At 40.7% G+C, this 14,626-nt stretch overlaps 1 protein-coding gene across 2 annotated transcripts; it reads left to right on the plus strand.

The window, feature by feature from the left end:
- Nucleotides 1-4,661: 4,661 nt before the first annotated feature.
- Nucleotides 4,662-11,510, plus strand: RPS15A (ribosomal protein S15a). Of its 2 annotated transcripts, none has more exons than XM_038418927.2 (5): nt 4,662-4,824; nt 6,413-6,550; nt 7,495-7,574; nt 9,978-10,063; nt 11,377-11,510. In XM_038418927.2, the coding sequence occupies exons 1-5, from the start codon at nt 4,677-4,679 to the stop codon at nt 11,468-11,470; spliced, it is 546 nt and encodes a 181-aa protein (XP_038274855.1). In that variant the 5' UTR covers nt 4,662-4,676; the 3' UTR covers nt 11,471-11,510. The 2 variants fall into 2 exon arrangements, with proteins under 2 accessions (XP_038274855.1, XP_043349680.1); XM_043493745.1 differs by having other exon boundaries at nt 4,824-6,092.
- The last annotated feature ends 3,116 nt before the right edge of the window (nt 11,511-14,626 follow it).

Raw genomic sequence — 14,626 nt, forward strand, 5'->3', positions numbered from 1 at the left:
TATTCATGTACAATAAAAACATCCCTTTTTAAAAAAAAATTGTTGCTGAAGAATCTCCAGACATCTGTGACGTAATTCAAGAGTTTCACTCCAAAATCTAGGCTTGTAAGGGATTACACTGGCTCTTGGCTATGAAGGCTTTCATGTGGCTTGACAACTGGGTGAAGACCATAATGAAAGATCAGCCTTGGGGATAGTGAAGTAACTGTTCTTTTGTTTTGAAGAAACTATAACTGGCATTTTTCTGTGCAGGTTGTTACCAAAATATAGTGGCAATTTGGAAAGGAATACCTTTGTTGAAGGGGTGGAGTGGGAAGAGATGCCTCTCTGAGGAACAAGACACTTATTTTGGCATCATATTAGTACAACTACGTAACCTTTTTATTGCAGCACTTGTAGAAGAGCTTGGAGGATGGCTTTCTCACTTCTCTTAAAAGCAATCCACTCCACATAACTGTTTCACCACTCCCTGTGCTTTTTTTGATCCTGGTCTCAAGAAGGGGCTGGAGATGAGGATAGAATTTCCAGAGTCCTAAAAGGGGTTCAGGGAATGAAGCCACCCCACTATTTTCTTCCAAGATCTGTTGATTCACTTGCAGAGAATGGAAAAAGACAGCTCTGTGAAGGAATCCAAATAAGTGATATCTTCTTGATTCCAAACTTAGAGTAGTAGATCTGCTATATTAATGATAAATACCCTCCTGCAAAGTTCGTGGTGGGTGGGAAGAGCCTTCCACCTCCCAGTGAATGGCATGTTATCTTGTGAATGCCTGGAATTTAACTGCACAAAGTAAAAGTAAAAATCTTTTTTTATAGTAATTAGGTGTTAACTGTACAGAAGTAGGGGGAATTGTGAGTGTGTGATCCTTAATGTAAAGGTATCTTTTTAAAATACCAACAACAAACAAGCTAACTATTCTTGGTATTTTGGTAAACTTGAAGTCGGATAGAAATTTCATCTTGCAAAAGGGGTAATGGTATCCTCACATCCTAGATTCTCCTGTTCTCTATTCTTTTTGTAGCTTAAACATTTGTATTTCCTACACTGATATAAAACTGGCCTATCATGCCCAGTTTAGGATTTTTTCCTCTCCCCACATATCTCTTCTGTGGGCCTCAAACTTATTTACTCCTTAAGACTAAGTTTTTTGTTTATAAATTTATGGCTGCTCTATAATGTTTAGTGAGGTTTGTGCAATTTCAAAAAGAAAAATGAAAGAAAAGAGGTTTAATCAATCATTTCAATTACATCACTTCTGCTGAATATACCCACAGTAATATACACCACGCACAGAAGCTGAGTGAATGTACCACTGTGATTTAAATGGAATACGAGTACATCAGGGAATACAGCCAGAGTGAGAGTGAAAGGGTCAAATCCTGTAATGTGCTCTGTACAAGTGGCTCCCTTTCTCATAAGGAAAACTTTAGGATCTAAATACATTTTTTTTTAAATAATGCTGGAGGAGACTAGTGCATATGAGGGGCTGCTGTTGTAATTACATCAGTCAAGAAAGTTACAATGAAGGAGTTACCCATAAGAAAATATAGCAACCAGAGAAACTATTCCTCAAAACTTAAACCTGACCTTTTCAACAAAGCACACAACTGCTAATCAGTCTCATTAGGAGTGCTATCATACATGCTATTAAAAGGAGAGATCATAAATAAACTAAGGTAGAAACTTTTTTCAGGGTTTGTCTACATGAAGAAACTTACCAGCATAATTATACCAGTAAATTTCCTTCTACAGGCCACCTCTTACGTCTTCCGTGTTTTGAGTCAGAATAGCAGACCCAATCGCTTGAGGTTAGGCAGCTGTGGTTTTGTATTGCTTGAATCAGATTTACTGGCAGAGTGGTGCTGATCTCCCCTTGTGGGGCTTTCTGACTGCATGAAGTGCTCAGTACCTTTCACTGTCACAGTTCCTTTCAATTTATTTTCCTGCTGTTTCAAAAGAGATTTCAGAGTTTAAGGCCAGGTGGGACCATTGGATCTAGTCTGATCTGTATACCATGTATTTCATTGTTACCTGTGCATTGAGACCAGTATAATTTGTATAACCATAGTGCCAGGACCCCAGTGTGATAGGCACTGTACAAATACAGAACAAAAAGACGGTGCCTGCCTTCAAAAAGCTTTATGCTCTAAGTAACTTGTGTTGGACTAAAGTGTATCTTCCAGAAAGGGAGGCACTCAGTTTTTTTTCTCCACTAGATGAAAAAGCCCTTAACTACCTTATCTCTTACACGTTACAATCAAGTAATTTCTCAATCTTTTTGATAAACAGATTGAGCTCTTTAAGTCTCTCACTGTAAGGCATTTTCTCATTGTTTGAATAATTTCTGTGGTTCTTTACCCTCCCCAATTTTTCAAAATCCTTTTTAAAATGTGGGTTATCAGAACTGTATGTTGTATTCCGGTATCAGTCTTACCAATACCAAACAGAGAGAGAATCACCTTCCTCCTCCTGTTTAGTTTTCCAGGCCTTGCATTAGCCCTTTTTGCCTCAGCATTGCACTGGGAGCTCATGTTCAATTGCTTGTATGCTCTGACCCTTAATTCCATTTCAGTCACTCCCTTTCAGGATACGGTCCCTCATTTTGTATGAATGGCCTGCATTCTTTGTTCCTAGATGTATTACAATATTTTGTTTGAATGGTCTTATTTTACCAAGCAATCCAGATTATTCTGTGTGACTGCCCTTTCCTCATTATTTACCACTCCACCAATCTTTGTTTCATCCACTAATTTTATCAGTAATAATTTTATATTTAGTTTTAGGCAATTGATGAAAATGTTGAACTGTACTGGACCATGTACATGGTAACATATACCATGCACAGAAGCTGAGTGAATGTACCACTGCAGAACCATCCCCCTTTGAAGATGATTCCCTATTGACAAATACCCTTTGAGATCCATAAATTAGCCAGCTCTGAATCCATTTAACAAGTGCTTTATTGATGTCTAATGCTATTTTTTTAATCAGAATGTTATGTTGTGCTAAATCAAACAGTTTACAAAAGTCTATTTTATATATATAGTTACCTTTCTCAACTAAGTATATAATTATCACAGAATTGGGTTTGTCATAAAACATATTTTCCATAAAACCACGGGATGAATGACATTCCTTTCTTTAATCCTTTGTCAATGTCAACTTTATATTATTGTGCTCAGGATTTATGTCAGGCTAACTGCTCTATAGCTACCTGGGTCACCCCACATGCCCCTTTTTGAATACTAGCACATTAGTAGTCTGGTATTTCCCTGGTATTCCAAAATGTATTAAAAATTAACATCAGTGGCCAAAGATCTTCCCAGCCACCTGTTTCAGGACATTTGAGGACAAATTATTCAGGATTGTTCATTTTAAAATGTTTATCCCTAGTATATGGTCTTTGACCTCCTCAGTTACTAATGCACTGGAAACTACTTCAATCAGCCTCATGTATGATTACAGGTTTCAGAGTGGTATCGGTGTTAGTCTGTATCAGCAAAAACAAGTCCTTATGGCACCTTGGAGACTAACAAATTTATTTGGGCATAAGCTTTCATGGGCTAGAACCCACTTCATGAGATGCATGGAGTGGAACATTGAGTAGCAAGTATATATATATACATAGTACAGGAAAAGATGAGAGTTGCCTTACCAGGTTGGGGGTCAGTCTAACAAGACAATTCAATTAACAGTAGAATACCAAGGGAGGAAAAATCACTTTAGTAGTGGTAATGAGCATCATCTTGTTTCTTTCCAACTACAAAACAGAAATATTTATTGAATACTTATACTTTTTTGGCATCATTATTAACAATTTTACCATTTTCCTAATGTCTTTGGAATGCTGTCAAATGCACAACACAAAGCTCCCTTCCAGCCAGATCCACCGCTGATTGTGCTGGTTGCTGAGGTCCCCCCACTTCTCAGTCCTGAAGCACTTGCCAAACTTCTCTGTTTCGGCTCCCTAACGGTGTGTGGTGACAAGCTCCACCCTTATGAATGTTTCTAAACGTGGGAGGCTGCAAGCTTCCGCTATGAAGCCCCTGAGAGAGCAAGGCAAAGAGCTCACCCCATGCCCCCTTGGGTAACTGCCCCGCATCAGAGCCCCCTGACTGTGGAAGGCACAGAGCTCGTTGCATGAACCGCTGGTGTTTAGCTTCCCCTTTACCAGGTCCCCCTGACTGCAAGTCACAGAGTTCAACCCATGGCTTCCTCGTCCGTAGGTCCTCGCCTACTGGACTACGCCATGTGGGGCACTTAGCTCCCCACTTCTGGTACCCCTGACTGGGGGAGGGGCTCAGCCTCAGGGCTCCCCACAAGCTCCGCGCTCTTCCCTCACTGCATCGAGTCGCTGCTTCCCTGCGCCAAGGCCTTCACGCTGAGCCCCCTTCCCCGCCCCAGGGCTCCCCTCACCCCCCAAGATGCTGAGCTCACCTACTCCCCGCGAGCCAGCTCGCTCCCGTCGGACCGCGGGCCCCCGGGTTGCGGAGCGCGGCCATCCCAAAAGGCGGTGACGAGGTGAGCGGGCAGTCGGCGTCTCCGTTCACACTTGCCTTCACCCTCCTCCCTCCCGGATCGGAAGTTATTCCGGTTGCTATTGGATACCTGGCGGAAGTATCGACCGCCTGTCCCAGGAAGGGCCAAGAAAAATGGCGGGCGCCGCTCTCAGCCAATGACAGCAGGAGAGACCGGCGAGCGCTTCTCTCCGACTGGGAGAGCGGGTATCGCGAGATCCCTGAGCTCTCCTTCCACCAACCTGAGTTCCCATAACACCCGGCGCGGGCCCCGCCTCTTCCTTTTTCCGCCATCTTGCTGCACCGGTGAGTTGCGGGCCTCGCTGGGCCCTAGGCGCCATCCGCCGTGTACTAGCCCCATCCTGGCCCTGCGGGCGTCTTCACCCGCCTTCCCGCCACCTCCGGACTCCGCCCGGCCGGCTCAGTCTGTTCTGAGCCGCCTGCGCCCGCCACGGCCGCCGGTGGAGCCACCCGAATAGGGAGGGGGGAGGCGCTTTCCTTGCCTCAGCCCCGCTCTCTGGAGGGAGCTGCGGTGGGGGCGGGGGAGGGTTCGGGTGGCAGGCCGGGCCCGAGGAGCGTGATGGTGGGACTCGGGAAGGGGGTGGGGGAGCTGGGGAATGTGGGACGGTAGCCTGGGCCCTGGGCGAGGCGGTGGTAGGAGGGGGCACCGCGGGGTGAGGGGCAGTGCAGATGTAGGCTTGGCCCTGGAAGAGGAGGAAGAATCGGGGGCGGGAGGGCGCAGACTGGGCCTGGGTAGGGAGCGGTCAGTTTCTCTGAGTTCAAGCTGAATATCCCATAGCTTATCTCCTGTTTAGTCGGTGGATGCCGATTGAGTTTAGCAGTAAATGCCCCCCTGCGCAGTGCAGATAAATCCACCAGGCAGGAGCTTATTGTGTGTGGCAATGTGGCTTGATACAGCCCTTCTGGACTCAAAGCACCTCAGAGGTATTGTAAAACTCTGTAGGCCAAATGCTGATCGTGTAATGGCTGGGTAGGCAAATGGGGCGATAGTACAATGTCTTGTTTAACTGTGGGATGTGTTGCCCTAGTCATCAGAGCACAAGCTTGAGTGCCCAAGTGCCACAGTATCTCCAATATGCTACTGGATTTCTGCCAGAGATGGGTGAATTGAGCAATACCTAAAAGATTTTGTCCTTGTTCTGGACAGGCTATAATGTGGGGTAAATGATTCTTGAAACCCACTATCAAGAGTTGACAGTTTTTAGTGTAAAAAAAAAACAACAACAAAACCCTCCCCCTCAAAAAGTGCAAAGCCATGTCACTTTAATAGCATAACAGCTCTGTAATTTAAACCAGGTCTAAGATTTTGCTCAGTACCCCACTGCAGTCTCAACAGGCTTAGGTCCTATTGTGAGATTTTAGCCCGCATTAACCAATAGGTCCAAAAATAACTAGTGATTGTTTCAGTCTTGGGGTGACTGATTTCAGAAAGTACAGCTAATCTTTGGAAATTAGGTCTTTCTCATATTGAACACCTGAAATCTCTTATCACTTATGAAAAATCCTGGCCAGGATGTCTTGCAGCATCTTCAAATATGCTTTAAGTCTAGACTGTAAGTCTTTGTCTCTGAACATACCTTATTGTAGAACACTAAGTTTTATGCTGTATATGTTGTGTAAACTTTTTGTGGCATAAAACGTAGACTGTTGAATATAGTTATGATGCGTTTGAATTGTGGTCATACCCAAAATAATAGCTTGACCTGTGTGGTGTTTGCATAAAATATCTTGAAGCTTTGTCAGAATAGTAATATCTGCTGTTCCGAGTTCAAAAATTCTGAAATTAACAGTATTAGCTTTTTTCAAAAAGTATCCCAGCTTAAATGTGAAACCAAGAAATTAGCACACATAACTAACTTTGTTCCACACACAGGCATCATGGTGCGCATGAATGTTCTGGCCGATGCCCTTAAGAGCATCAACAATGCAGAGAAACGTGGAAAACGTCAAGTTCTCATTAGACCGTGCTCTAAAGTAATCGTCCGGTTTTTAACTGTGATGATGAAGCATGGTAAGTCATCAGAAAGTAAAATTCTTATCTAATTATTTCTATAAAAGGTAAGAGGCACCAAAATAGTGTAAAGATCGACTCTCTCCTGTAGCAAAGGGATATTGCATCACTTGCAATGTTTCAAACTGCAAAAAAAAAAAAATCATTTGGGGGTGGGGAGTGGGCAAGGGCAAATAACTTTGTTGTCTTTTGGTTGGTATGCGTAGTGAAGGATAGCATTGGAAAAACTTGGGTATGCTGCCAAGATAAAGCCAACAATGCAATTTTTTGGAAGCTGTCCACAGTGGCCAGTGTTCAGTGTCTGAGTGATTCCTTAGATAAAACATGCATTGCCTTTCTAAGTGAACTTAAATTGCATTTAGTTTGACTCTGTGGGAAAGTGTGTTGATCAGTTACTCTGCTGTTTTGTAGAGTAAGCTAATCAACCTGTTAAACTTCCCAAGTTGAAAAGAGTACTTGGAGACATGCAAGACTAACCTTACAAAGTTAGTGCTTCCTCAAATATTGCTGGATACAAGACCATTGTATTAAATGCATTATATGGAGAATAATAGTTCTGTATTCTGTAATAGCTGAAATGTGATGACTTGTCTACATGAAAAAGTCACACCCTTTTAACAGTTGAGTGCTAATAGTTTTAAGTGTGATTGTTAAACCAATTCAGTGACACCAAGGCAAAAGGCTGTGTGTGGATGCTTATTTGGTTTAGCTTAAGTTGATTAGGACTCTTAAGCTAAACCAAAATAAGTCGGTCTTAAACCAAAATAGGTATCCAAAAAAGCTTGGCACCAGTTTAATAAAATTGGTATATGAACTGATTTTAAGTTAAACCACTGCAGGTCTCTCATGTAGACATGGCCTAAATGTTAAGTTTTTGACTTGTCTGCATTTGAGACTGCACTAATTTTGATAATAAAGGTTCTGCTTGATTTAATCGTTCACAGGTTACATTGGTGAATTTGAGATCATTGACGATCACAGAGCTGGGAAAATTGTTGTTAATCTCACAGGCAGACTGAACAAGGTAGGGTTTGATTTAGTGCTGACAATTTAATTCTGAGAAATATACACTCTTCCTATGCATTTATATTGTTAATCTTTGAAGGAATTCTGTGAATGTGGTTGTGTAATGATAGATGATTTGATAAGGGCATGTGAATGGAGGCTAGTCTGCATGTGGCTTAAGTGGAAGCTTTCTTGGGTCCTAATGATTGTGTTGAATAAAAATGTACTTGAGCAACCATAACAAAGTAAATTAAATTAAGCTTGTATGGGAATATGTACAGGGAACTTTGCTTGCCAGCACCACTTTCTCTGCTTTTTCCTTAGGGGCCTTCTAGTATGTGTGTATTGTCCAGTCATAAACCCTGTCTATATTTGTGTAGTCTCATATTCCAGTTTCAGACAACAATTCAATTATGAAATAATCAGTGAGCTAGAAATTGAATATTTAAACTGATTTTAATTGGAACAGATTTGTTTGGAACATGTTTAAGAAATGCAAACTTGTATCCAAGTGATGCATAATACTAGTAAATGACTAGAGAAAATTGTAGAAGTCAAGCCTTTCTGCTACTAACTGGATTTTGTCTGCCATGAACTGTTGAACTGTGCGTCTTGTAGTTATGTCAGTGCACTGCATAACTCCTTCCTAAATATCCATGTAATGTTTTTGGGTTGTCAAGAAGATTTCTTTAACTCTGTCTGGAAATCCTGTGGGCTATATAACTTGACAGTTACCATCATGATCATCTATTATAACAGATTCCTCCATTGGTTCAAAACCATTTTTCACTTAAATAGTTTAAATGAAAACATTGCCCATCCAGTATGTCAACATTCTGAATTGGTAGCAGAGAAAGTTGACCCCTCATGAGCATATTTTGGATCCCTTCCATAAAGAACAGAAATCTGTCAACATAAACATGTTTTTCAACTGGAAATTACTTGTCTGGAGCAGGCTGAGGATTGTATAAGTGCAATAGTAGAATCTCATAATTTGGGCAGGTGGAACTATATAACAGTTTGGAGTCTGTTGTATTTTAGGATAAGGGTTTGTGCTGTCACTGAGCTACCTGGCAATTGTTTTTTGAGTGATGTTTGGCACAAACAAATACGTTTTTCTAGAATAGTTCTGTTACTTGGTCCAATCAAACATTGAACAATGCAACAACAGCATACTTTTTGTGCATGCTTAAGTGGCAAAAACTTGTTAAAATAAATGTAAATATCAATTAATGGTGAGAATGAAAGTTGCTGTCTGCTCCATTTTAGAGGCCAGTTTTTTAGCATCACTGGTTATTGACACTTCAACACTTATGATACTAACCCAAGATAGAATCTATATTGGTGGTTCTAACTACACTATATACTTTTGGTTTTTATTCGTTTGCATAAGATTAGTATAATTAACTTGAACATTTCTTATTAGGTGGTGAGTTTCTAGGCATGTTTTTTAATTTCTCAGACATACATAAAACCTAAAAGTTTGTGTCCAGGTAGCTAACTTTATAGATATTCAGTTCTTCTTTGCCAGGGTTAAGAACCTGGGAGTAGTCTCAGTTCTTTGGTAATAATGCTTCAGAGTTAATGCTTTCTTTCAAGTAATATACAGCATGCTCTTAAGCTCTCCCAGAACTGAACTGGCCACAAAATTGCATTGCCTTCTGAGTTTGCAGACCCAGCAGTAATGTAGCTTCAGCCCTATCTAGTTGAAAGGAAGAAGATAGTATCAAAGCAACTCAGGACTGAATAGTTGGATCCTCTGCTTAGTCCAGCTGACAACCTGAGTATGCACAGTGGATGAAGTTGATGGAATAATGGATTGCCATTCTTGGACACTTTGATCTTTCCCTGTCAGACACGTTGGATACTTGATTGGCACTATTAATCCTCTTCTGATCAATGATTTGGCGAGACATAGCACTGAATGCCTTAAATGCTGCAACTTGTGTAGAGAGATAAGGTAGGCAAGGTATTATCTTTTATTGGATCAACTTCTGTTGGTGAGAGAGACAAGTTTTCAAGCCACACAGAGCTCTTCTTCAGGTCTAGGAAAGGTATTCACAGTAAAATACAATCTGTTCCACCATGCAAGGGACCATTGGAGTAGAATGGCCTGCTAACACCTCTGCAGTCATAGGATGAAAAGGGGAGTGTGTGTTAATGGGTTACAGATTGTTGTAATAAGCCATACATCCATTTTCATTTCCAGACATGAAGAAGAGCTCCATGTAGCTTTGAAAACTTTTGTGTCTCATCAACAGAGGTTGGTCCAATAAAACATATTACCTCACCCAACTTGTGTGTCTCATATCCTGGGACCCAAAAGGGCTACAATTACATTGCATACAACGAAGGAAGAAATATATGTAGTAGTCCTCCTGTATCAAAGTTCTTCAGCTTCTGTTGGGGTTTTGTTTTATAGTGTGGTGTGATCAGTCCCAGATTTGATGTTCAGTTGAAGGACCTGGAAAAGTGGCAGAACAACCTTTTGCCTTCACGTCAGTTTGGGTAAGTGCCAGATATGCAGAGTTAAATTGTTGAAATTCACAATGAGGAGAACTGCTATGAATTGTTCTAAGTGAAAGTAGTTGATGCAAAAAAAACTTCTTAGGGTAATTTCATAAATGAAACTAGCATTGTTTTGAAGATCTCTGTTCTGATCACTTCTTCAGAAAAGGGGGACACACTTAAAAATCAGTTTTTATATAAGCATTTTTTAGCTACCACTAAAAGTTAGCGCCAAGAGACAGCGTTCTGTTTTTCAGTTTATGCATCTGACAAGACTTCGTATAGTCAATTTCATCTACATCATTCTCCCTCTTCTCCCTCCGAACGTTGGTCTTAATTCTGTAGAGACACTTAAAAAGAAAGTTGTAATAAAAATACAAATTAACAGGTACTTGGGTGTAGGTGTAGTATCAGAAATGACAGATCTTTTTAAAAATTCTCTAGATATCAAACTAAGGACTTTCTTTTAATAGAGGCCTTGGCTGTTGCATTAAATCAATATATAGCAGAATCCCACTGACACTGAATCTTGTGACTAAGTGAACAAACACACTAAAGCAAGGAAAAATGCATTACAAAATGTACAGTTACTATAAACTGTTAACTGTAGCTAAACATTGCTCTGGTATTCTAGTACATATACTTCAGCATATTTTGTGTGAATTAAATAGAAACTCTTGTGAGGCTAATCTTGACAGTGTCAACTTTTGTGCAGAAAGCATGATAATTACCATAGTTAGGTCTTAGCTGAGGTAACTTTAGTTATTTCTATCTGAAGCTTAGTACTAATATTCAAGTATTAGCAGCATCGGCATGAGCAACTTTAGGAGTTCTACCATATGAATTTGTTATGCTCTGCTAGCAATCTGGCATAATACCAACTATATACTTGTTATGAGCAGATAATTGACATGGATTTGAAAATGGTGGCATGGGCCAACCACAAAGTTGAGGCTTATGACCTTGCTAACACTGCTTCAGTTCTACAGCGCTAACAGCGGGAATGTCAAATGAAAATTCCTAGTGTAGATAAGGTTTGTGAGGAAGTCTACTCTAAAGAGCATATTGTCAAATGTAAATTTGCCCTTAGTGCAATTTTAAATTCTCAAGCATTTCAGAATAGCATATTTGTAGGGTTTGTATAACTATTTTACATTAGAACTGTTGTAGTCTAAGTTGTAACATTTCCTTGCATTGGCTAAAGAAGCTGAGACGTTGCACTACAAAAATGAGATTGGATGGTTTTTTCTAATTGTATGAGTGGTAGGGAAATCTACCATAATATGTTACTGAAAATACTTTTTACTTAATAGGTACATAGTGCTGACAACTTCCGCTGGCATCATGGACCATGAGGAAGCAAGGCGAAAACACACAGGAGGCAAAATCCTGGGATTCTTTTTCTAAAACTTGTAAAACAGGCATACTAATAAATTGTTCAAATGGACTCTGTTTGCGTTCAGTATTAATGGTTTAGAACACTTCCTTTGGGAACACTGCAATATGTAATAACACTTAAGACCTAATGGTACACTCCACACGCTGTAAAACATGGAAGACGTATTGTAATTGAGCCAGTTCTAGATTTGGCATCTATTCCACTCTGCTTACAATTTTCTAATTCTACCAAGCTAATTAATTTCAGTTCAAGAAGAAACAAATTATAGCCAATTACTGCAAAATGCCCCCAAATCCTCTGTGTAAGCTCTGAAATGTTGAGCTGCACAGTATTATAGCCTATGAGTGGTGCCACCTCTTGTTCGGAAGTATGACTATCTAGTGCCTAGGGTTGTTAATGTGGATTGTTTTACCTTAAGGTTAGGTAATGGAAAAATGCTTTGCAAGTTGCTGTAAAGACAGCGCCCAGGGAATAGCAAAGTAGCTTATATGCTTTGAAATCTAAATTCTAATCTTATAAAAGTTTCTACTAATCCAGGAAATAAGTACAGTGGAAAATTAATCAATTTGTTCCTAGGTTTTCCAATTAATCTTTTTGTTAAAACTTTTTTAAAAAAAACGCAAACTTGTATGCCTTCTCAAAGCAGCTGTGCAAATTTAGAGTTGTGAGGTTCTAGGCCTGTTGAACCCATTCCAAAATTGCAAAAAACCCTGAGATCTGTCTCCCACAAATAAACAGAGCCAGCAGTGACAAAAATTGGATTAATGTTGAGTTATCGGTCACAGTCTTCAAAGTCCAAGTACTCCCAAGAAACAGTGGATTTTTTTTTAATGCTGTAACAGGAGAAGAGACTTGAGCTCATTTCAAACAGTACCAGAGAATGTGAAGCGGGCTTCCTTGTAGCACAGCTGTGCTGCTGTAGTACTTCAAGGTAGACATTACTTATGCTGATATGAGGGGTTCTCTCATTGGCATAGGAATCCACCTATCCAAGAGGCAGTAGGTAGGTCGAGGGAAGAAATCTTCCATTGACTAGCACTATTATGCTTATAAAAACTCAAGGGGAGTTTTTCAGGGGACAAGGCAATATGCCATGTTTATTTAAAATGCTAAACGAGTATTAAAAATCAGTAAGTATATGCATAAACAAGCACACATACACACAAAGGTTTTGCATCTGGTGTTACAGTTACCAGTCCTTACTGTTGCTCGAGTCAGCCTAGTGGCCAGCTAGACTCAACACAAGTAGTGGGAGCTGGGCCTCTGTCGAACGCATCTGATGCTCTGTTGCAGAATAACCCAAAACCTCCTGGCTCTCGCCCACCTTTATAGTAGTTGTCTTTCATGTAAGTCTACAGATTTTGCTGTGTCAACTGGGATCTGTTAATTGCAAATCTGCTGTTCGCAGTCTTCTTTCATCAGTGATGTTTGGATCCTCAATCACAAAGTAGGTGCTGGGTGTTTAAACAGCTGCTCCTTGTCTTATAGTTTGTTTTTAGTTTGGGGTGGATGCCTTGTGCTTCAAGGTCATTAATCTGCACTCCTACGGCCATCAGGACAGGATGACACTGGTGTCTTGAGATTACTTGTCTGCTCAGCTGGCCTCTTATCTACAGGTGAGTCGCATCATACGCACATTTAACTTGTGCAAATTCAACTATATGCACTCGGGAGGAGAGGGGGGATCGATCTAAGTTACGCAACTTCAGCTCCGTGAATAACTTGTACTTGGATCTACTCACCGCGGTGTCTTCACTGCGGTGAGCTGACTGTCCTGTTGACTCTACCTGAGCCTCTTGCAGCAGTGGAGTTCAGGAGTCGACGGGAGAGCGCTTGGGGGTCGATTTATCACGTCTAGACTAGACACGATAAATTGATCCCCGCTGGATCGATCTCTGCCTGCTGATCCAGTGGGTAGGGTAGACAGCCTCTACGCGTGTTGAAACCTCCCACTGAAGAGGGATAGCCCTCTGATGAGAAGGAATTCAAAGCCAGCCAAGGTTGGCTTCACAGTTTAGGAACCGCTTCAACCTCAAAAACGTGCAGACTACTGGTGAAGCTGCCTCTGCCAATGAAGAGGCAGCAAAAGCCTACCCCGAACAACTAAAAAAAGCATAGAAGAAAAGGGCTACCTTCCGGAACAAGTTTTTAATGCTGACGAGACTGGGCTCTTCTGGAAGAAAAAAAAAATGCCCAACTGCACTTATACTTCGAAATCAGAAAGACAAGCCCTTGGCAAATCAATCTCATTTAGTACTCTAACTCAATCCAAAACAGTTTAATAGATCAGGGCAACTTACTCAGGGATTGGTATTGGGTATGCACTGGCTAACAGCACTGTCTACACAGACACTTGGGTCAACTTAACAGCATCACTTGGGTGTACATTTTTCACACCCCAGCCTGGCATAGTTAAATAGACCTAGTGTAGACCTGGTCTTACACTAAGATTTGAATAGACTTGTTGGAATAGAACAAACATCTTTACATTTTTTATCATTAAATATATGGTTTTCCTTAGTGTAATCAAGTATACAATTTGCAGATTTCCTTATCTTTGTGTCCTGGACATCATTGCAATCACTATTAAAAATAACTGGATCAGATGGAGGTCTTCCACTGCAGAATCTTAACCTGAGCCTAAGAAGGAAAACTAACCTTATTCATAGTGCTTGAGTTGAATAACCTAAGAGGAGTAGTAGACTGATAAATGCAAAATAATGGGTTTAGTGTTAAAATGTTCCCTGAAAGAGATAATTGGAAGACCTTATGTACTCCTAAAAACAGGTTCAAGTTGCTTTTTTTGTAAGCATGGGGATACCTATTTGTGCTATTTAGTGGTGATGGGTGCAGCTCACATTGTGAGCTCTGTCTTACAGCTTAATGTTCATAAAGCTCTTGGGATCACCTTAAGATATACAGGTGTTTTTTTGTTTGTTTGTTTTTAATACCTTGCTTCGTGGCATTACCCTCCGGACTGGAAATAGTAGAAAAGTAGATGTAACATCAAAGCCGTGGTAATGCGTTCCCTTGAATGAGGTTCACTGTGGTTTTAAGCTCACTAATTTAGTTATTTTCTTTTGTTTGTGGCTTATGGAGCCCAGGACTAATTACAGTAATCAGTCATTGGCATGTGTATAGCTCTATCCAGTAGTCTATTTGCA

Source organism: Dermochelys coriacea, chromosome 10, assembly GCF_009764565.3.
Source record: "Dermochelys coriacea isolate rDerCor1 chromosome 10, rDerCor1.pri.v4, whole genome shotgun sequence".
In the NCBI taxonomy this organism is placed as follows: Eukaryota; Metazoa; Chordata; order Testudines; family Dermochelyidae; genus Dermochelys; species Dermochelys coriacea.

Excerpts from the sequence above, each read along its gene's own strand:
- RPS15A (XM_038418927.2), top strand. The coding sequence starts at position 4,677 with ATGACAGCAGGAGAGACCGGCGAGCGCTTCTCTCCGACTGGGAGAGCG. Across the intron at positions 4,825-6,412 it reads TCCGCCATCTTGCTGCACCG|GCATCATGGTGCGCATGAAT; the intron begins GTGAGTTGCGGG and ends TTCCACACACAG. Across the intron at positions 6,551-7,494 it reads AACTGTGATGATGAAGCATG|GTTACATTGGTGAATTTGAG; the intron begins GTAAGTCATCAG and ends AATCGTTCACAG.